The following is a 23,915-nucleotide window of genomic DNA, read 5'->3' as shown; positions in this document are numbered from 1 at the left end:
GTACTCTCCTGAATAACAGCTGTCCCTCTGTGTCTGTGAGGGATTGGTTCTAGAACTCCCCACCTGCCCTCTTTGCCAACACCAAAGTCTGCAGATGCTCACGTCTCTAGTATAAAATGGTGTAGTACCAAAAAAAAAAAAAAAAAATGGTGTAGTACAGTCAGCCCCACTATACCTGCAGGTTCCCAGACTGTGGGTCAGCTATATTGAAGGGGATGTACTGCAGATACAGATATTCTTTTTCTGTGCAGCTGTCTCTCCTCTGTTACTCTGCCCTAAGAATCTTCTGAGAGTCTGAGCCCCATATCCTCAATTCAGGGTGCTTGCTGAGCTCCACTTCCCTGCATCAAAGCTTGGAGAGGCTCTCAAAGTAGTAATCTGGGGAAGTCGTAGGGTTTACTTCACTTGTTTTCCCTCTCTCAGGAACACTGTCTTTTGTTGCCTAATGTTCACTGTCTTGAAGATCATTTCAAATATATTTTGTCTACTTTTTCTTTTTTGATTGTTTCATTTGGGTGGGTAAATCCAGTGCCTGCAATTCCATCTTGATTGGATAGAGAGATCAGCAGTTAAGTTTACAATGGAAAACTGCTTAAGGGTAAAGTTATGTAGCATAAGAGTGCAATGCAAATTTGGGACTCATACACTGATTTAGTTTATATCCATCCATTTGGGACAGCTATTTGGAAAATCTTGATGGAAACCATGGCTGTAATTCTGGTGGAGACCACTCTGGGTTTTAGATAGGCATGTTGTCAATTTTCCGGAGAAGGCAATGGCACCCCACTCCAGTACTCTTGCCTGGAAAATCCCATGGATGGAGGAGCCTGGTAGGCTTCGGTCCACGGGGTCGCTGAGTTGGACACGACTGAGCAACTTCACTTTCACTTTGCACTTTCATGCATTGGAGAAGGAAATGGCAACCCACTCCAGTGATCTTGCCTGGAGAATCCCAGGGACAGGGGGGCCTTGGTGGGCTGCCATCTATGGGGTCGCACAGAGTCGGACACGACTGAAGCGACTTAGCAGCAGCAGCAGCTGTCAATTTTCAGGCCTATTACTTTGGTTATCCATAGCCACGGATGGTAGCGGAAGCTTCAGCAAAGCTGAAGGGAGAAGCTCAGGGGGGTCAGAGCCTTCAGTTCAGACTCCTTCCTCCTTGGTAGGGAACCAGGAGGAAACCAAGTTCAGTCTTTTGAAATGTAAACCTGTGACATCTCAGTTCCACTTGTGCTCTCCCGAGTTTGGTTTGTAGTTAAGGTGCTTGCTATCTGATTCTCTTTAACCTATTATGTTTCTCAACTTGCCTGCAGTGTCTGATGATTCAAATCCTCATATATGGAGATGAGCACAGTAAAAGCAGGGACACAAAAAATCTCCTGACCCGAATGCAGAGGTGAGTTCTGGTCCTGATCATCAGCCAAGTCTTCAGTGTGGATATACGGATAGCATGGCCTCTCCCAGATTCATTTATTTGGGGTGATTCACCTCTATTATTCTTGTTAGTTAGGCAAAGTGCCAACCTGTACTTTGGATGAGGTCAAATTCTAACCTGGAGGTACCTCGCCAATTTCTAGTAGTATTTCGAACCCAAAGCTATAGGGGTCTGCTGAAATAATATTTAGTATTTATATCTCCTTCAATGCTGAGCATTATAACCAAATCCCACAAGACTGTCTCAGCTAACAGCATGACAGATACAAATCAGATTTATGACAAAGTAAGTGAATACATTAAACTTATTTTTCTTGCTGAATATATAAAATCTAAGTCCCTAAACATAAGGCAAGTTTCGCGGGGGGTGGGAAATATTAATAGTTGTCTCTAAAAGTAATAATTAAAGAATCTCTTCAGATTCATTTTTAAAAATGTTTAAAATTTCAGCCAAAAACAGTGTTTTGTGCCTACCTGCCCCTTTATTTATCCTTGGCATATCATTGCTGTTTGTTCATTTCAGAATGATGTTGATCCTGAACTGTTCTCTTTTGTTGAGTGTGTGTTAAATCCCTGAAGCTGAGCTAGGTCTTATCCATAAAAAACCTAAGCCTCACAAACACCCTACATGATAGCTCTCATTTGCCAGAAGGAGCCTGACATTCTGTAAAGGAACATGCTTAAAGTCATGTAAGTCTTGGAGGTTAGTTCAAGCAAGTGTGATTCTAAAGGCCATGTGCTTTCCCCTTACAGCCCTTTAACAAAGAAGTGTGTCATTACGGGGTGAGAGTTAGGATTCTGATTGCATTTCATTGGAGGTGATTCATAGTTAGTACTTTCTCATCAGGCTGGCCGGGGGGTGGAGGGGGTGGGGGACAAGCTGGGCACAGAGAATTCATGCAGCCCGTCTCGTCCCCATCTATCTCAGTCAGAGCCACACCTAAAGGAGGCCCAGCAGAAGACTGTCTCATGTTTCATCTTACCCAGGACAGCACGTTTTCTAGCCTCTCTCAGAGATGCCCATGGTAGAAAGGGATATGGGGAACTTTGCCCCCTGCCCACTGGTATAATGTGAAAGTATGTCTTCTTAGTCAGTAACCATCAGTTCAGTTCAGTTCAGTTCAGTTGCTCAGTCGTGTCCGACTTTGTGAATCCATGGATTGCAGCACACCAGGCCTCCCTGTCCGTCACCAGCTCCTGGAGTTTACTCAAACTCTTGGCCATTGAGTCAATGATGCCATCTAACCATCTCATCCTCTGTCTTCCCCTTCTGCCTTCAATCTTTCCCAGCATCAGGGTATTTTCAAATGAGTCAGTTCTTCACATCACGTAGCCAAAATTTTGGAGTTTCAGCTTCAGCATCAGTCCTTCCAATGTATATTCAGGACTGATTTCCTTTAGGATGGACTTGTTGGATCTCCTTGCAGTCCAAGGGACTCTCAAGAGCCTTCTCCAACACCACACTTCAAAAGCATCAATTCTTCGGCGCTCAGCTTTCTTTATAGTCCAACTCTCACATCCATACATGACTACTGGAAAAACCATAGCTTTGACTAGAGGGACCTTTGTTGGCAAAGTAATGTCTCTGCTTTTTAATATGCTGTCTAGGTTGGTCATAACTTTCCTTCCAAGGAGCAAGCGTCTTTTAATTTCATGGCTACAGTAACCATCTGCAGTGATTTTGGAGCCCCCCAAAAATAAAAAGTCTCTCACTGTTTCCCCATCTATTTGCCATGAAGTGATGTGACCAGATGCCATGATCTTAGTTTTCTGAATGTTGAGTTTTAAGCCAACTTTTTCACTCTCTTCTTTCACTTTCATCAAGAGGCTTTTTAGTCCCTCTTCACTTTTGCCATAAGTGTGGTGTTATCTGCATATCTGAGGTTATTGATATTTCTCTTGGCAGTCTTGATTCCAGCTTGTACTTCATCCAGTCCAGCATTTCTCATGATGTACTTTGCATATAAGTTAAATAAGCAGGGTGACAACATACAGCCTTGACAAACTTCTTTCCCGATTTGGAACCAGTCTGTTGTTCCATGTCCACTTCTAACTATTGCTTCCTGACCTGCATACAGATTTCTCAAGAAGCAGGTCAGGTGGTCTAGGTATTCCCAACTCTTTAAGACAGTTTGTTGTGATCCATACAGTCAAAGGCTTTGGCATAGTCAATAAAGCAGAAGTAGATGTTTTTCTGGAATTCTCTTGCTTTTTTGATGATCCGGCACATATTGACAATTTGATCTCTGGTTCCTCTGCCTTTCCTAAATCCAGCTTGAACATTTGCAAGTTCACAGTTCACATACTGTTGAAGTATTGCTTGGAGAATTTTCAGCATTACTTTGCTAGCACGTGAAATGTGTGCAGTTGTGTGGTAGTTTGAGCATTCTTCAGCATTGCCTTTCTTTGGGATCGGGATGAAAACTAACCTTTTCCAGTCCTGTGGCCACTGCTGAGTTTTCCAAATTTGCAGGCATATTGAATGCAGCACTTTCACAGCATCATCTTTTAGGATTTGAAATAGCTCAACTGGAATTCCATCACCTCCACTAGCTTTGCTCATGGAGATGCTTCCTAAGGCCCACTTGACTTCACATTCCAGGAATCTGGCTCTAGGTGAGTGATCACACCATTGTGATTCTCTGGGTCATGAAGATCTTATTTGAATAGTTCTTCCAATGTTCAGAAACCATAAGAACATTAATAATAACTATAATGTAGAACTTATTCCAATCCCCTGGTGTTATAAAATACATATACTATTTCTGACTCATAAATAACCCAATTCAGTAGGTATTTTTATCTTTCACGTTCAGGTGGTGAAACTGGTACTCAGAAAGTTTGAGTATCTTGTTTAAAATCATCTAGCTGGTAAGTGTGGTAAGATTTGAACCCAGATCTGTCGTATTTCAAAAATGTACTGCCTTTCACTCTGTAACAGGGATTCTGACTTTGAGGAATTTGAGAATACATATGGGGGCACCTGGCCAGCAGGCATGTCCCCAGAGTCTCATTTTACATATGTTGGAACTGAGGACAGATAATGTTCAAGTTAAATTACCCAGGAGGAGGAAGAGCTGGGATGTGAATGTAGGTCTCTCTAACTCCAGAACGTGCCCTTCATATGCAAGGTAGCTTACTCTCTGAAGGCAGGCTGTCTGGATTTTAAATCAGGCTCCATCACTCAGCTCTCTGATCTGGGTGAAGTTACTTAACCTCTCTCATCCTCTATTTATTCATCAGTAAAAATAACAGTACCTTCCTCGAAAAGTGGATTTTCTGAGACTTAATAAGATCACACATAATACAGCACTTAGATCAGGGCCTGACAGGTCTTGAGTACTCAGTGAATGTTGGCATAAGAATAAAATTATAATAAGAATTATCTTTCTGAGATGCTGGAGATAATAGATGAGATATCACCGATTACTTCCCAGGTGGTGCTAGTAGTGAAGAACCCACCTGCCAGTGAGGGAGACGTAAGAGACTCAGGTTCTATTACTGGGTTGGGAAGATCCCCTGGAGGAGGGCATGGCAACCCACTCCAGTATTCTTGCCTGGAGAATCCCATGGACAGAGGAGCCTGGAGGGCTACAATCCATAGGATTGCAGAGTCGGACATGACTGAAGTGACTTAGCATGCAAGAGTGATGGATAAAGAGTATATATTGCTAGAGTCAGCCCTGTCACTTACTTAATCTGCCTCTGCCACTTATTAAGTACACAACCTTGGGAAAATCACTTAACTTCTGAGCCTTGCTTTCTCCATCACTAAAATGCAGATAATAGTATATCACATAGAGTTATTGTGAGTTTTAAATAAAATAATGTATATAACATGCATAGGCTAGTGCCTGACAGAGTATGTACTCAGTAAATGTTAGCAGAGCATCCTTTCCTCCCCATTATTCTGTAATATACAACCTTTTGCTTCTAGGGAAGTGGGTCAGAGTATTTGAAATTGTAACTGTGATTAATTGTTAGACAGGATTACAATATGTTTGTGTTTGAGAATTAGATTGAGAATTTGGATCTGAACATACTAAAGTACACTTTGTACTTTAGAGGTAATAATAATGAAACTAAAAGAGTAAAACCCGTAGTTTCAGACAAGAAATGCATGTTTCCTCAAAACCGAAAGCAAAAGTTCTACTCAGCTTGTATTTAAAAAGAGAAACTTCAGAATAGCTGGAATGAATCCATTGCCTCAGTAGCCTGAGGTCACTTTCCACCTCTGAGTCTGTGTTCCTTGTCCTCCATGATTTGAAAAGAATCATAGGAGGGCGAGAAATTAATAGGCATTGGAATAACCCAATTCAGATCCCAGGTAGTATGAATTTCTTTTGGCTCTTGGAGACTAATTCCTCTCTCTGTAAATTCAGTGAAACCTAGACCTATCAGGAAGGCACATGGAAGGGGAAGGATCTTAAGGACTCTGCTGTAGCAGAAGTCGAGTCAGTAAAGGTTTCTTTCCCTGAAACAAGTCCATATCTCATCCCTCACGAACTGCTGAGCAAAGCCATAGAAGTGGCTGCCAAAGCCCAGATGTCAAAAAAAAAAAAAAGAGAAAAAAACCCCCATAAAACCCCAGTCCAGGAATTGTTCTCTGCGCTGAGCATCTTGCTGGGATAATCAGCCCCAGATGTCCTGGAACTCTGCTAGTTTTCCGATGTGCTCTTGTACTTTCTACCCCACCTCCTCCGGAAACCCAGTGACAACATTCACTGGGCTTTCGTTGCCAGGAGCCCAAATTCCTGGCTTCTGCAGCCTCTGCAAAGAAGTGAAAGCAGAACTGGCTACATGAATTAGGAGTTAATTCCAAGGTTAAAAGTTTGTTAGTTGCACGGGCCTCAAGTAAGATCTTAGTGTACAGAAAATGTGCAGAAAATCTGATTTAGAAGTAAACATTGAGATTGTTTAGTCTGACTTTTACCTAAATCACAAATGGATTTCAGTTTTAATCATTTATATATCAAGCTCCCTCTAAGCTCTAGAAATACTTAGATGTTTAAGATATAGTCCTTTCAAGAAAACAGACACACTGGACCAGATTACAAGTTAGTCTGCAGTAAAGCTTTAAGAAAAATGTAAACAGAGGACAAGTAATAAATTGTGACCCTGAAAATGTAGGTGGAGACTTGTTTTTATGCTGTGGGCAGGGGGCTGGGTCTTCAAAGAAAAATAAAATATCCACAGGTAGGAAAGCCAGCGGTGGGCATTTGATGCAGCACGACCAACAGCATAGTGCCATGGAGAAGCTTGATATTTCTGAGGAAAAGCAAGTGGCCTTTTGTTGTTGTAGTCGGAGGTATATGAGTAAGACTCATTGAAAAAGATCCTGATGCTGGGAAAGATGGGGGCAAGAGGAGAAGAGGGCGTCAGATGATGAGATGGTTGGATGGCATCATCGACTCAATGAACATGAGTTTGAGCAAGCTCTGGGAGGTGGTGAAGGACAGAGAAGCCTGGCGTGCTGCGGTCCATGAGGTCGCAAAGAGTCAGACATGACTTCGCAACTGAACAACAGTAAGAACATGTTGGAGATGTTTGGGAAGATAAATTGGGGTCCTATTACAGAATGTGTATGTGCCATGCTGATGAGTTTAGAATTTATTCTGTAGGCAGAAGATAACTATCAAAAAATTTTGAGCAGGATGTGCCATGATCAATTACTGGCTTTGGAACATTAACTGTCAGCCCTGGGAAGGATGGATGGGACCTGGGGAGACCACAGAAGTAGGGAGACCAGTTAGGAGGCAGATGCAATAGTGCAAGGGAGAGATGTTGAGAGCCTTAATTATCTAAAACCATAGTAGAAGGAACATGGAGAAGATGGAGTTGAGAGCAGTTTGGAGTCTCAAATTGGCAAGACCTTGAAACCAATCACATGTGAGGTATAATAGAGTCAGGGGCCCATTCAAAGGTGGCTTTGAAGTTTCTAGCTTGAGCAACTTGTTGAATGGCCATGCTATTAAGGAAAGCATATTGGCAGGACAAGGTCATCTTGGAGGATGTGTAGTGGGTCTGGAGAAGATAATTTCCATTTTGGATGTCTTAAGTTTGAGGTGCCCATAATACATCTACTTGACAATGTCTAATAGGCTGTATGGACCAGAAACTCGAGATATATTAGAAGTTAAAGGAATGGATAAGAAATCCATGGATTATGTGTATGTCAAACAAGAAAACTTAGCAACTTTGGAGAATATTTACACTTGCTTTGCAGAGAACATATGTGGTATTTTTTAATCAAAATAGAGACAGCTCGAGTTCCCCACTTACGGAGAGACATCCTGCATCTTCCTTTCTTCATCTAAAGAAATGCAAATAAGAGAACTCTGTTTTACAGGTTTTATTTACTGTATGGCACATAGTAAGCTTCTGTGAAATGTTAATTATTGTAATTATTATTATTATGTTATCCAGGAGTCATTCAGAAGGAAGAATTGGGAAGGAGACTCAGAAAGAGTCTTTAGAGAATTAGAAGAGTCAGGAAAAAACAGAAAGGAACTCACTGGAGGAGAAAGTTTCAGAAAAGGGTGTGGTCTTTAGCAATGTCACAAAAGACACGAAGGGGCAGTTCAAAAAAGAGGGATGCAATTGTCCAATAAACAGAAAGCAGGATTTCCAATCTCATACAGTCTTTATAACTCAAATGAAATATACTTGCAACCTATTATATTGTGTGGTAGGGGCTTCCCAGGTGGCACCATGATAGAGAATCCACCTGCCAACACAGAGGATGCAGGAGATACGGATTTCATCCCTAGATTGGGAAGATCCCCTGGAGAATGGAATGACTGCCCAATCCAGTATCCTTGCCTGGAAAAGTCCATGGACAGAGGAACCTGGTGGGCTACAGTCAATGGGGTCACAAAGAGTTGGACATGACTGAGCACACATGCAAGAATATTTGTGATAATGAAAAGTACAGGTCATATAAACTCAGTCCTGTCAAAGATATGGGGCGATCAGCTATCTAGTACCCTATGATGAAACTGTGGATTGATATAAAACTATATATCTAGCTAGATAGGGCTTCGCTGGTGGCTCAGTGGTAAGGAATCCACCTGCCAATGCAGGAGATGGGGGTTTGATCCCTGTGTCGGGAAGATCTCCTGGAGGAGGAAATGGCTACCTCCAGTATTCTTGCCTGGAAAATTTCACAGACAGAGGAGCCTGGTGGGCTACAGTCCATGGGCTCGCAAAGAGTTGAACACAACTGAGCGTCACACACACACACACACACACACATACACACAAATCAGGAACTCACTCATTATCTCTCCGGGTGGCCTTTTCCAATAATAGACAGTTCTAATTGTTAGAATGCAAGGTCATGAACTTGAGAGTCAGACTGACATCTGTTTGAATCCAGGCTCCTCCACTTTCTCTGTGCCATAAGGCAAGTTATCCTAAGCCATGGTTTTCTCTAAGGAGGATTATAATAGCATCTATAATAAGGAAAGACAATAAAGAGTAAATGAGATTATTCACATAAAAAATGTAGCACTGCAGCTCATATATAGTAAGTGCCCAATAAGTATGAGCTATTTTTGCAACTCTAACTGGTCACCCATACTTACTGGAAGTATGAAGGCATGGATCATTAACTTCAACTTTGTCCTTGTTAGCCATCTCTAGGAGAGCTGCATGCTGAAAAATTGCTTTTGAATAACTTTCAATGGCTCTTAAGCTGTAGAAGACAACAGAAGGATCCTTTTCTCTTGATAGGAGGGGAAAGGAGGAGAGTACCTCAATGCCCATTAACCTATTAGTGATCTATTATCTTCTTGGTCAAAAATCTTTGTGAACAAAAATCGCCTTTTCTGGGCCGAGGGACTAGGGAGACAAAGCCAAAGAAAAGTAGGATGGAAAAAAAAAGGATTTGGGGGTGTTTATTTCCAGAGAAAATTGCAGTAAGTAAAACAGTGGACACGCTCAGTAAATTTTGTGTCAGCCAGACTAGTCTTGGGCAAGACCTTAGTGATGAAAGTTATGTTCCACAAGCTAGATTGTTTCCAGGCTACTGCATTCCTATTCTTTCCCTGTCATTAGTGTATACATTCTACTGCCGCCTCTACAAAATTAAAGGAGAAAATATTCTGCCAGACCTTGGAGTATGAATGGGTGGGGAGCAAAATCTGCTCTAACATCCAGGTGCCCAGGGGCGGTGGGTTTCCAAATTAGGATTCTGGGGACAGCTAGCAACACTGGGACAGGTAGAGCAGTGAGCATTTAGGAGCATTTAGCTCCCATTCGAGGGTCTCCATGGAGGTGAACAGAGGCTGCTAAGTCACAAGGAGCCAACTCAGGGTACCTGCTCTTTGGTAGTGCATCAGGGGAACTTAGTCAGTGGCCACTCTGCCATGCCCACAAAAATGGAATGACAGGAGGTAGAGCGTGAATAGTGCAAGGAAAGCAAGTATATTTTACCACCTGGGCCCACTCTGGTAGTGATTTCCTGGAGTGCTGCTTGAAGTTCCAGAGCAAAAGGCTAGGTTTGGTGGAGCTTGATTTATCATCATCTGCCGTGGGGCATGGGTTGGGGAAGAGATAAACTGTGACGGATTTGTGATTTATGCACAGAGTAAAGAGCAGTGTACCTTGAGTCCAGACATCTTGTATGTGAGTCCCAACTCTGCTATGAGATAGCTACGTGACTTTAAGTAACCTAAACATCCTGAGCCTCACTTTTCCTCATCTTCAACATTCCTTCAACAAATGTATCTGGTGAGCATCTACTAAATCCTAGGTGCAGTTAGAGCTGCAGGTGGTAAATAAATAAAGATAACTAAAACATGGCCATTACTGTTAAGGTGACAACTGTCTAGTGCAAGAGACAAACATGAAAATAATGAAAATGTGAAATACAGATTCTGTAGTAGAAGTCTCAGTGTACTAAGAGCAGCAGGGAGAGACCATCTGAGGAATCTGGAAAAGACTTCATAAGAGAGGGTTACATTCCAGTTGTTTCTTGAAGGGCGAGTAACAGTTCATCCAGATGGAGAAGAGAAGACATCCCAGGAAGAAGGCACTCTCTATGCAAAATCACAGAGGCCTGACAGAGGGCAGCGTTTGGAAGGAATGGTGAGTTCTTCATGGCTGCTCTATGGGGCAGCATTTCCTAAAGGGTATTGTAAGCAATGTTGATTCCAAGGGACGGAGGAGGAAGAAAGGCTCTGTGGCAGAAAGTGTAGGAAGAAACCAAATTGAATTACACAAAGTGACACACGTTCATTTCCTGAAGTACTTCCCAGAACTTTTTACACACTAAACTTCCCCCACTGGCATGTTGGGAAGAAATTAATTTTTAAAACACCACTGTATAAAGTAATTAGCTTCCAACTAATAAAAATAAATTAAAAAAATAAATAAAACACCACCGTATTTATATTTACCTGAATTCTTTGTAAACTGGTCAGTGATATAAATTTTGGCAAATAAAACCTTATTTAGAACCACAGAGATAATATCTTAGGTCTAGTTTTATTTAAAGCAAAAGGTAAATATAGCACATGTTTGCACTGAGGGTACATGAATACTTTGGCAGTTTGGTAACAAATTTGGCTCCTGCTTTAGGGCATAATAAATTCTTTATGAAAGATGACCATCTCACCAGTGAACTATTTTACCTGATCATAGAAACATGACTTCAACACATCCTGATGAACTAATTTTTCTTTATGATTCATGGTGGTTAAGAGCTCTAGGCATGGAGACAGGACTGTTCAGACCCCAGCACCACCACTTTCTAGCAATGTATAATTCTGGTTTTCTCATCATAAGATGGGGATGAGAACAGTACCTATCTCTTAGTGTTGCTGCAAAAATGAGATACTATGTGTAAAGTGGTTATCAGGTAATAAATGACAGTTATTTTCGTATTTACTGAAACCTGGGCTTTGACTTTATCGCCTTCTAGCTATACCATTGGCAGTGAAGGAAAATGAGACAGGGGCTAGTCACTGCAAAGCTACTGTGAGACTGGTGTGGAAAACATTTTGCCTGTTGACAGCTCAGAAGTGAGGTAGAGCTCACCCCTGGAAACACTGTATCATAGAGAAGAGAGTCTAAGACAGTTTCTTAAATGCACAGATGATGTATCCGTTTTATCAGCCAGAGGCCTTTCAGTGACCTGATTTCAGGAAAGGGGACTCCTACCACCATGTGGCGAGAGAGAGCAAGGCCCAAGGTTGGTTTCTAGTTGCAGTCCCTAGCAGAGAGCCCTCTCAGATCTCTGCCCACCCCTGATTTTATGAGACCCCTGGGCAATTGACTTAATTTGTACCTACTTTTTTTTTTTTCAAATTTGGAATCATATTATCTCTTGGTTTACTGATCAGGAAATTAAAGTGCCAGATAGCTTTCTGTATTTTATATGGTCCAGTAGTAGACAGAATGAATCAGTCTTTACTGGGGCTTGCATATAAAAAAAAAAACCTCAAGTTGCTCATAAAATTTTGTATCTCATATTTCTGTGGAGCAGATTTTTTTTCAGGCAAATGGGGCTGTGAAAACCACACTTGTTGCAGGCTTGAGGTCTAAACAGGAGGTGACTGAGGAACACTTAATAGAAACCGGATTTCTGGATCAGAAAATCTCTTGGACTAGATTATTTCTAGTTCCAGGCCAACTTCTCCAGTATAGGCAACCAGCGTATGGAAATCTTAATGGCTGGGAATGAGGATGACAGATCCTCTTTTAGCAGTTACAGTGCCTCTGGGCTCTAATCCCTGTGCTCATGAGGAGGAATCACCTGAAAAGCACAAACAATATATAAAAGGCCCTAAATTAGATAATTTTTTTCAGCTGTGATTAAATGCAATCCAGATATCTTAGATACACCCCTCACCTGCTGTCTGAATCAAAGGAAGTCCCCTGCTCTTTAGGGAGAAAACCTAAGACTCTAGTACCATTTTGGAGGCCCTTTAGCAGAGTTAGCATTTTAGGGGGATGGTCACTTAGTAAAATAGTTGCCTCAGACTGAGTTCAGCCTTCTAGCTCAATAAGGCAGCGGTTGGTGCTAGAAAGAGGGAGAGATGTCAAAAACCAAGAAAAAATGCATAAATGGTTTTCTCCTTTCCTCTAGGTCTTCTGTTATCAGTAAAGGGAAAAAAAACCCTCTATACAGGATAGTCAACAATAAAGCCAACCTGTTGATAACAAGCATTCTTGACCACAAAATATATTTACCAACACGGATAGCAGTGGCAGATCAAAAACAGAACCAAGGATTCTGGGGGAAAAAAAAAAGATCCATTTAACAGCGGCATTACAGGTAAAATACGTATGGCCATTAGAAACCAGGATCCTGTTACCTGAGAGGAAGGAATCTTTTTTAGACACATGCTTTAAGTTAGTTTTTCATGTCACTGGGACTCCCATTACCTTCCATTTCCCCTTTTCTAATTTCATTCTTTCCCATTCTGACTTTTAAAAAAAGTTCTGCAGTGCATAAGTAGTTTATGTATGAGCATTTTAATACAGTACTTGTAAATATCTTTAGCCATAACCTGTTTGGGGTCCCTAAAATTGCTTTGTGAGGAAATGTTTGACCTTCTGGAACACTGACCTAACCTGGTCTACTGAAGTCATACCATGTTAGAGCCATAAGGCCTTTTTGATTTTTGTAAATGAAGAAAACAGGGACAAGAGGGATTGATTCATTTATAAAGCAGATAGTCACCTGAATCACAGGTGACTACTCTTTCCACCCTACTATGCTGCCCCTACCAGACTGGATTAAAAAGACTTGGGAATGGAATGCTCACCAAGGTTGTTAAAAAAGAAGCCCCTGAATGGGCTTCTCTGGTGGCTCAGACGGTAAAGAATCCGCCTGCAATGCGGGAGACCTGGGTTCGATCCCTGGGTTGGGAAGATCCCCTGGAGAAGGAATGGCTACCCACTTGAGTATTGTGGCCTGAAGAATTCCATGGACAGAGGAGCCTGGCGGGCTACAGTCCATGGGGCTGCAGAGTCAGACACGACTGAGCGACTTTAAAAAAGAAAAAAGGCCCTGAACCAGTGTGTATCTAGGAAATTGGCAGTCTGAAATCATATTCCTTTGTGTGTCGAGGGACAGAGGAGAAATCAGATTCAGTTTGTACTACAGCTTTTTTTTCCCCTTGTTATCGCTCCTCAGTTACCTGAGCTGATTTAGTGGAGCTCAAACACCTGTGTCTTTGGGATCCACGTGTGTTTCTAAGAACATTTCTATCACTCATCAGTGCTTATACAACCACATCTTGGTTCTTCATTCAAGAGAGTAGTTTCTCATTTCATTCTGTTTAGTCTGTAAAACCTAGTAATCAGCTAGTATCCACAGTATTAGTAGTGAGCAGTGTTCTGCTGTGGCAGGAGGACATATATATCCGGTGGTCTGGCCACAGACTGCTTGGCTTTCTCCTGCTAGCTGCCGCGCTCCCTCTGCTGATTCCAAGAGTGCTTTAAGTCTGGCACCCAGGAGCAGGGTTTCCGCTTACAGCTCTGGCCGAAGGCACCTATATTCCACTGACCTTCTCTGCAAGTACTTATTAACTAGTCACTCAGTGACTCACTGCAGATTTTAGCCCTGCTTGGAGATGGGACTGATGTTCTTGCCCAGAATATGCTGAGTTGACTAAAGCAGCCTCAGAAGAGTGGCTTCTGTTTTCACACACGCAGTTGAAAACAGGTTTTCAACAATGACTGTGATAAAAACAAAGTATTAGGAGTGGCCACTCGGACTCCATTTTGGGTGGCACTAAAATTTTTAAAATTTTACTATTTTGTGAGGTCCCAAACTCTTAACATTTCCAAACCAACAAACCTCTATCAATAAAACAATAGCATAAAGTATTACACTGTAAAATAAAACATTATTGTGTAACCCTCTTGTCTCATTTGAAATTATTTTTAGTATCTCCAGTTTTTCTTTGACTATAAAATTCCCACCTGTCCCCTGAGATTTTGATTTTAAAATGTTTTATGAAATGGTTTTAATATCCTCATATCTGACAAAATAGAAAGCTGCCATCTATCTTGGTTCTAAAAGTTTAAAAATGTTACTGTTTTGTGAAATCCCTAAGTTTTAAGAAACCACATTGGAAATGTTCAGCACAATACAGCTTAGTATAAAGTTTCACTCTTGGAAAACTGGAGCTGAGAGCTAAGCTCCTTTCTAAACCCATTCAGTGGGAAGCAGCAATCTGGACAACCAATCAAAACACCTGAGGTTTCCAGCCACCCTAGTCCATAAGGTCATACACAACTTATACATTCCTTTAGTTATTGGCCACTGAAATTTCTGAGATAGATGAGGGTTAGCTACTTTCTTTTAGTCCCTGTAACCGAATTAGAAAGAAAACAAACAAAACCAAGTCCAGCTCAAACTCTCCCACATACACATTTTAATAAATGTTCATTAGCAAGCATACAGCGTTTATGCAACCGGCTCTGTAAGTTCAGTGAGGCCTTACCACCATGTGTTGGCAGTTCACCCATCACTTTGCATTAAAAGCCCACTTAAGGCAAACCTGACAATATTGCAGAGATGGGGCTGTCCTAATCCAGTCAGCAAGAAGCAACAGAAATCCCTGGACAAATGGCAGGAAGTAAAAGTCAAGCCTCAGGCACCAGTCCTAAGGGTACAGACTACAGGCCTCACTAGATTCTTAGATTCTTTCCATAAAGGGATGGGGAACTACTCTGAAATAATTTAGTTCACATATCCTGAATCCCTCTAGTTTTACCAATGAGAGTCACTACTATTAACTAGGAGTTACATCCAGTCAACGAGCTATGAATTTCAAAAAGATAACCTACTTCAAACATTTACTCTTTCATTGAGGCTTCTGAAGTGACTGAGATATGGATGCCAGGAATACCCGTACCAGCTGCCTGGGGCATTTCTGATTAGAGGCTGAGCTATCCACTGCTGGAGAGGAAAACCCACGGTAGAGCTGCTAACTGCTGCAGGGGAGCATATAACCTGAGACACGTATAAAAATGCTACGAATACAAACTCGGGAAAAGAGAAAACACTATCTCCCAATTCCTCAGGACCCAACAGATTTCATTTCAGGTGGGGACAAGAGGCAGCAGTATGAAGATGGAAAGGGGAAAGGGGAGTCTATGTATTTCTGACCCCACCCACCCACCCACCCTAAGCTATAGGGGCTGCCACATGCTGCCCTTTCAGCAATAGTAACTCATACTTAGCAGGACTTGAGAGTATCACAGAAACTGTGTGGCTTCTTGTAAAAAAACAAAACAAAACATGTATTACAAGACTTATTTTTATTACAACAGTGAAATTTAACATTTTTGTTTTGAATCATTTCATCAGTTCTAGGTGGAAGCACATCCTAAGTAGGGCATAAACTAATTTAAAATAGAAAAAAATAGCTACTGTAAGTACAATTTTATTAGAAAGAATATGAGGTAAACTTCAGAAAGGCAGAGCTAAATCTTAAGTCTTTTGTGACACATGAATTCAGTTTATAGTCACCAAAGCATCTGTGTTGCCCAAGGAAGCGCTCCCCCCAGTGGTCTCTCATAGGAACTTGAACAAAGTTAAGCTAGCAAATTAGGGAGTCAAACAGAACACACTTAACTAGAAAATTCTTTATTAAATCATATCTTGATTTACAGTGACTAAGAAATTTATTAGCTTCTGAATTCTAAGTAACTCAAGATATGTTCAGCTGAAATAGTAGTCTTAAATGTGCAAACATATTTAATCATAGGTTCAACTTTCATAGTGACTAATAATCTGAAAGTGGAGGTCCTTTTATCTGATGAATATTAACTCTATCCTGGCACTATTTTAGATACTAGACATGCCAATGGAAAAAAACCAAGTAACTTTCCAATTTTAAATTTAAAGGAAAATTGTAGTCCTTGAAATGTTTACTGAATAAGTATTTTCATAATTATGTTTTTAGACGTGTTTTGTTCTTAATGCTTATCGAGACAAAAAAAAACTGGACATTTGGCAGATTCAATCATTTCCTTCTTGAACACATCCTATAACTTTATAAAACTCCAACGACTTTTGTACCAGCTGGGCATCCCGAGATTGCCTGGGAGATTTAACTAGTTATCGGGCATTCACCCTGGGCTAGATACCCAGCATTGCACGAGTCGAACAGGTATCTGGGAGCAGCACCTACGTGCCCGCCCACTGAGATATGCCTTGGTTTGGTTGAGAAACTTAAAAAAAAAAATTATTTTTGGTTGTACTAGGTCTTCGTCGTGTGCAAGCTTTTCTCTAGTTGCAGAGCACAGGCTCTAGGGCACATGAGCTCAGTAGCTGCGGCTCCCAAGCTCTAGAGTACAGGTTCAGCAGTTGTGGTACACGGGCAGAGTTGCTCCACAAAATGTGGGGTCTTCCAGGATCAGGGATGGAACCTGTGTCTCCTGCATTGGCAGGTGGATTCTTTACCACTGAGCCACGTGGGAAGCCCTGGTTGAGGAACTCTTATAGGCAAACAGAAGGTATCTAATAACTTACTACAATGAATGGTTTTCAGAACACGATGAAAATCTGTAATTCTGAAGGCTTTTATATCATGTTCATAGATGCCTTCAAAATGTAAATAAATCATATAATTATTCAGACTTGTTTGGTGACAGCTAAACTTCAGAACACTTGCAAAGACATCACCTGTAAAAGCAGTCACTTCAATGCAATTAAAGTGCTATTTTAAAAAAATATCCTTTAAAACAGTGGTTCTCAAACTTTAGCAAGGATCAGAATCTTTGGGGCGGGGAGGGCGAAGAGGGGGGAAGCTGTTTAAACTACATATTGCTTGCCCCGCCCCCAGAGTTCCTGACAAGTTTCCAGGTGGTCTAGGTATGACACTCTGAGAACCACTGCTTTATGACATAGTCTCCAGAATTCCAACTTGGAAGTGATGCCCATATGCTATTGCTTTTTCTAATAGTAAATAAATAAAAGGACATTTCTGATATGGCTTCACCAAACTTCAAATTTTTATACTCTTGGAATGTCCTACTTAAGTAGAATAACACATAAAACTTATGCACCTTGACTTATAACAACTTCCACGAGTTCAAAAGACAGAACCACAGACTAGTCCAGTACTGGATAATCTATGACTATGTGACAACATTACTGACAAAACCTACAGCAACTATCAGGGGACAGGGACTGTGCTGCTTCTTCCCCTTAGAAAACCTTAACAGGAAGTCACGAAGGGCACTGCCCTCAACATGAGAACATGACCTACTACGAATGTCTACATAAACAGTGCGTGAACTGTCACGTATACATGAACGACGCGTGAACCATTATGTGTACATAAACAGTGTGTGAACCGCCATACTGAAGACTAAGAGTCAGGAACTTCTTCATCAGGACAGCAGTAATATTCCACAAAGCATATTTGTCCATCTTCATTTCTAATCATATACTGTAATGAGAGAAATCCTCGGTTATCTGTTCGAATAGATACCTTACAAGACAGGACTAATGCCTTTGTAGAGGGTTTCAGTAAAGAAATCTTGTATCTGCAGAAAAGTAAACAAAAAGCTGTTATTTGGACACACTTAAAGCATAATTCCAAGGACAAAAGTTAGCCAAGAACTACCAAATAGCAAATGTAAGAACAGAATCAAAGAGCTGTCCAATTTGCTAATACTTTCTTCATTTTGAAAATTTAATTCCCTATCACAATGCCAAATTCCCAAGTAAACCCAGCAACCTACTATTTATTTTTTGCTATACTTTTATCTACACACTGAAAGTCTTAAAAAAAATTTATTTAATAGAAATATAGTATTTAACCTCGCCTTCATCACCAAATGGCAACCTACTGACCTGTTGACCTGGGTCTGATTGCAGTGAAATGAGTCCATCAAATCAGAATCTTTGGGATAGTCAAGGTGGGAGCTTCCTGCATTCCCAAAAGTAGATAACCTATAGTAGAAAATAAGCAATTCATTCATTCATTGGTTCAACAATAAGCTACAGTAGTATCCAAATAAGCAAACATTTCCTTAAGAAGCTCACTCCGGTGAAACAGGTATGTAGACAGCTGTAGACAAAGCACTGTAACAATGACATGATAAAGATTCCTGTAGGATGCTGCCGGAGTACAGAGAGCGAGCAACTAATAAATGACTTTGCAAAAAGCCAGTCACAGAAGGAATCTAGGGGGCTTTGCCTCAATTTCATTACCTTAATATTACTTTGATATTGTCCTTCCCTCTTCAGCAAATCAGAACCATGTAACAGGAGAGTGGAGGAGTGACGGAAGACCCTGATCTATGTCAACGGCAAGCCCAGGGCCCTGCCAACTATGTCTACTGCCACACCAAGCAATTAGGGCTTTTGTGTGTTTCAGGCTGTTTTATGGTTTTCTTTGCTTGGGAATATCAGTAGGTTGCAGACAATTTGTGAATGTTTATGTTTACTTAACTTACTGATCATTTGTTTTGGAAAGTGAAAGTGTTAGTGGCTCAAGTCCTGTTCGACTCTCTGCGATGCCATGGACTGAAGCTCACCTGGTTCCTCTGTCCATGGGATTCTCCAGCAAGAATACTGGAGTGGGTTGCCATGCCCTTCTCCAGGGGACCTTCCCGACCAAGGGATCGAACCTGGGTATCCTGCATTGCAGGCAGATTCTTTACCATCTGAGCCACCTGGAATTAACATATATGAGCACTGTATGTGACTGATGAGCACAGTGATAAAGACATAGGTGCTTGTTGGCTTTCGCCAGAATCCATCTTTCCTCTTTCTCTGAGCCATGTTGTTTAGGCCCAGCCATGCTGATGGTTCCCAAATCTAAATTTTTAGTCTAGACTGATCTCCTGAACTCTATACCTATCTATCCAACTACTCCTTAGTGTCACAGGCTCAAGTTTAACATATCCAGAAAAAAATATTTCAACTTCCAATTCCCCTCCACCAAATAATTTCCTGTATGGGAGATGAAAAATACCATGCATGATCCACCTAGTCACCCATGCTGAGAGAGATCGTTTAGATGAGGAGCCTCTGGAATACTCTGTTTAAAGTGCCTGGAATCTTTAATTCACATCACTGCTTAAGTAGGGTTAGACTCATTTCCATTTTGATTAGCATTTTAACCAATCTTGAGCCAATTTTTTAACTACCTAACCAATAAGAAAAGCCTGCAGTTCTTCTAACGTAGATTCAAAAAGAATTACACCTCTCATACCGTATGTATTTAACTCCTCTACTCTAATATTCTAAAATATTTCAAAAGAGTAGAAATAAATACTCTCTCTAAACTGATTCTAATCCTGAAGAGTTTTGCCATTTCATTTGTTGGGTCAAAATATGAAAAGCAGCTTGATAGTTTTTGATACCATATTCCTGCTGAAAATTGTCCTCTTAGGAAGCTCACCTTGACCATGCCTCCCTAGGTACCCCTGTGCTTGTTCCCTAAGTATCTTAAAGGCATGTAATTTTGTTCTAAGGTGTTCCATGTATATCCTCATCACCTTGATTTTAAGCTCTTCCTTCCTGTAGTGCTTAATAAGGTAAATATGCACACTATAGGTGATTGATACTTAGTGAATGAACCATGTATAGAAAACACCTATTCCCTCCAGCATCCTGTACTAACTTGGGAAAAAGAGATACCATATGCTGTGAACACCTTTTGCAAAAGTTTAAGCTCAATTTTCCTCACAATGCAATTGATCTATGATGGTAAGTAGTACAGCAATGAAATGACTACTAGTTTATGAACTCAGAGATTGGGCTACTCTTCTAGAAACCAACACTACCTAGCTTTATATAGTGAGTTAGTCTTCCTGGGTCTTCTAGTGTCCTGACACATAAAAGTATGAAGTAAGAGTAGAAGCTCTCTGAAGTTCTGAAAATTCTTGTAACCTGGGTAACAAAAACTCTGCATCCTAAGTAAATGTGTAAGCAGGTAGATGGAGTAAACTACATTAACTAGGACTGCAGGGCTTTCAAGTACCTGAAATAAGGTTTATCTGGAGACATGGTGATCTGCAGGACCTCACTCGTCATATCCAACTCAGAAAATGCTTCACGGAGCCCCTCTGACTGCAGAATAATTTTATTAATGACATTGGTGCTGCAGAAATCAAAATCCAGAGTCTCCTCAGGCTCTTGCGTATTGATTTTACACACTGTCACCACACCTCCTTCTTCCAGAAACAGCATCAGAGGGTAACCATAACCTTGGTAACACATCCGAAGTGCAGTAAAAGTCCCTGCAATGGAAACAAATCATACTCTGGGCTTAGCTTTACAGCTCTGGGCTCAGCTTCTCCTCAAATGATGCCTAAAACTCAAGAATATTTTACTGTGTCCATTTCTAGCATATATGTATGTATATCCTTATGAGAAGGGACTACATCTTCCCTGATGATAGTGTGTAGACAATTCCAAAAATAACTGCAAAAAATTGGCAATAAAATATAACTCTTTGAAATAGTTTTCCAGGTTGCAAAACAAAACAAAACAAAACAAAAAACACTTCAGAGATAGCTAGGTGATTATATATAAATATACAACTTTAGGATGGAGAATCTATACCATCCATATTGCATGTATTAATAATAACTGTTATAGGATAGACTGTGCTATTCTTGAAGGTTCAATCTGTGTTAACAATGGATTGCTTTCATATTGTCTTATTATAACATCAATGTATTCACTGTGATAAGGACCCTTCCAATGTTTTCTACTGGGAGATAGTCTTTATATTTCACCACATCTTAAGGTCTAATTGGGAGGAAAAGGGTGGTTAATGGAGGTTAGGGTTTTAGCTCTGCAAAACACTGAAGAGCAGAAGGAATATGACAGGACACTCTACTCTTTCTTACTGGGTGGAGAACCACAATGATGAATGGAAGAAGGCAGGTGCTTTTATGGAAAACCAGTTGGGGATCACTGCATTAGAAAATGTATAATTTTAAAATTAAAACATATTTTGTAGAGGACCATAACTGATCCTTTCCTATGAAGTAAAAATCATCCTTCTGGGGTTTCCTTGTAGTTTTAACTATTTCTAAAAGTATATGACTATTTTAAAGAAAAGCATTTAGGAAAATAAACTTAATTTATAAATAGGGCTTAAAGAAAAAAAGCAAATGTCAAACACAGTGAACTGGGAGTTAGGACAACTGGTATCTGTTTTTCTCTGCCACTAACTATAATTCTTGACAAATTAGGGAAAAGAAGCAATTAAAATATATTTCTCAATGTTAAACATATTTAAGACATGTTCAAAGTATTCTTTTGATTAGTTCAAATTTAAAATCCTAAAAACTTTGTAAATTAAAAGGTGAATGTAAATATAAGAACCATTAGCATCTACTAATGTTGTGAAAAATCAGAACATATGATTGTGGCAAATGAAAAATAAATTGGCAATTTTTTAAACAAATGTTTATATTACTTATATTCTAATAATTTTTCCTGTATTTTTCTGACCATCCAGAAATGCTTTTGTGTTATTATAATGACAATAAAAATAAAATAGCTCACCTGGCATAGGACTTGATCCAAAAATAGACAAACAGTCTAAAAGGACAGTTAAATTAATTCGAAAAGTAACAGACTCTTCTTGAACTCTAAACTCTTGAAATATTCCAGCCTATAAAAAAAAAAGTAAATGTGAAAATGTATGTTAAAGAATGAAAATGCACACATACAATTCTAGAGCTCACTTTGTTTTTAAAATAACAATATTGTGCTAAACCTATGAAAATAATTTGATTATCAATCAACACATCTTAAACTTCTTCAACTGTGATCCATTAGAATACTACTACTCAGTAGTTGAAGGTGTAACTGATTTCAGTCTGATGCAAAACTTTATGTAAAGGTCCTTCACCTAGCTCCTTGGAGTCATCCCTTACATGACTCTTCCTTGTCTCCTTTTTGGGCCCATCAGCTGGGCTAAGGTCATGTGGAAAACAGCCAAACAAATTAGACAATGCATGAGTAATACTGGTTCTCAATTTCTTTTGAGGACGGTAACCATGTCTGATTAATCCCTCTATACCTGAGGTCATACTGTGCCCTTAGGTGTTCCAAAAAAATGCTAAATTGAATGTGAAATCTTATCTGAACCATACAACTAATACTTTGTAAGAACAAACAGATTATAACCAATAAGAGGAAAAAATAATAGCGAAGTAGTGCAAAAGAGCATGTACTACAGAAACAAATGTTGTGGGTTCTCATCCCAACTAAGCCACTTGCCAGCTAAAGGACTGCTGACAAATCACTTAAATAGCGTCTCAGTTTCCACAAATATAAAATGGGAATAATAACAGAACCACCTCATAGGACTGTTGTGAGGATTAAATTATTTAAACATATAAACATACAAAACACTCAGAAAAAGTGCCCACCTATAGTTTAATATATTTTAGACATTATTAACCACTACCTCTGTAAAACAGGATAGGAAAAGGATTTGTTACCAGGAGAGAAAAAGAATTCAAATAATATTTTGTGCTCCAACTTAAATGAGAACCCTTGGAATTCATTGACCTGGGTGAAGAAGGTCATATTTCACTGGATTAAAGGTGCCAACTTCCATACCTGAATAAAAGCATTTGCTTGTACACATTTTGCGTTTTCCACTGTAACCTTGATTCCATTTTTAGTAGCGAAACACGTGGCATGTTCTCGGAAATGAATAGCCTTCAAGATAGTGGAGAGGTTCCTGACGTTGTCAAGGCTGGCCACTAAGCAGTAATCATTCTCGTCTGTGATCCGCTGGGTTAGGAGGGGCATGGTCCACGGCGCATTCGGCCCCGAGGGATGCTCCTGAAGAGATGCGACAATAAAACTCCCCGTCCAGGCTGACGAGGCCCGCGATTTCAACCTGCGCTGAGCCGAGTGGAAGAGGCCTGGACGCTGAACTCGCCGAAGTAGGGACTGAAACCCCACCTCTGCCACTTAACTATCTCTAACTTTGGGGAAAATTACCCTGTAAAGGAGGGTTTTGTCGTCTTTAGTAAGGGGACAGTAATACGAAAAGTTACGAAGGACAGAAATACACAACTAACATGGTCACCGAGGTCAGTTTCGCCAACCCAAACAGAGGCTCCGCTTCCTCAGTCAGAGAAGAGGTGTCCCGCGCCTCCAATCTTGCTTCTAACAGGATATACTAGAGGGGCGGGCTTGAGTCCTTGGAAGGTCCTCCAAGAAACCCAGACAACCACCCAACACCACTCACCAGCCCACAACCCGCTTACAGACTTGTCTTGGGATCCCCAGGGCTCAAACCCTACCTTTGCGCAGTGCCCAGGTGCAGCTCCTAGAAAACTGCGGAGGAAGTGGAGAGGCTCCCGCCACTCTCTTCGGATATTGCCGACCACCTCGGCCACCGTCACCACAGAGATAGAGGAGGCCTAGAGAGCCGACCGGGCCGTACCATAGAGACGGGAAAGAGGCACCATAGAGCTGCAGGACAGTGGAGCTGGGGGCCGGGACCATAGAGACGGGAAGGCGG

The 23,915-nt window shown here is 40.7% G+C and overlaps 2 protein-coding genes across 5 annotated transcripts in view; one reads left to right on the top strand and one right to left on the bottom strand.

Annotated features, from left to right (window-relative positions):
• The window catches only part of TTC23L (tetratricopeptide repeat domain 23 like), a 73,937-nt gene extending 61,111 nt beyond the window's left edge, over positions 1 to 12,826 (top strand). For both annotated transcript variants that reach the window (XM_043887407.1, XM_043887409.1), the window contains exons 11-13: positions 1,314 to 1,396; positions 10,418 to 10,524; positions 12,527 to 12,826. In XM_043887407.1, coding sequence (XP_043743342.1) covers positions 1,314 to 1,396; positions 10,418 to 10,499 — 165 coding nt within the window. In that variant the 3' untranslated portion in view covers positions 10,500 to 10,524; positions 12,527 to 12,826. The remainder of the gene's footprint in view (positions 1 to 1,313; positions 1,397 to 10,417; positions 10,525 to 12,526) is intronic.
• A 2,871-nt stretch (positions 12,827 to 15,697) lies between these two features.
• Positions 15,698 to 23,834, bottom strand: RAD1 (RAD1 checkpoint DNA exonuclease). Of its 3 annotated transcripts, none has more exons than XM_043887390.1 (6): positions 23,695 to 23,834; positions 23,000 to 23,227; positions 21,935 to 22,043; positions 20,397 to 20,655; positions 18,260 to 18,358; positions 15,698 to 17,949 (listed from the first exon to the last, which is right to left on the bottom strand). In XM_043887390.1, exons 2-6 carry the CDS (start codon positions 23,192 to 23,194, stop codon positions 17,772 to 17,774), a joined length of 840 nt encoding a protein of 279 aa, XP_043743325.1. In that variant the 5' UTR covers positions 23,195 to 23,227; positions 23,695 to 23,834; the 3' UTR covers positions 15,698 to 17,771. The 3 variants fall into 3 exon arrangements, with proteins under 3 accessions (XP_043743325.1, XP_043743327.1, XP_043743326.1); XM_043887392.1 differs by having other exon boundaries at positions 23,659 to 23,791; XM_043887391.1 differs by lacking the exon at positions 23,695 to 23,834 and adding an exon at positions 23,470 to 23,651.
• Between the last annotated feature and the right edge of the window lie 81 nt (positions 23,835 to 23,915).

This window comes from Cervus elaphus, chromosome 25 (genome assembly GCF_910594005.1).
Source record: "Cervus elaphus chromosome 25, mCerEla1.1, whole genome shotgun sequence".
NCBI lineage: Eukaryota > Metazoa > Chordata > Mammalia > Artiodactyla > Cervidae > Cervus > Cervus elaphus.
The sequence above is the reverse complement of the archived record's forward strand: the minus strand, read 5'-3'. Positions and strand labels throughout refer to the sequence as shown.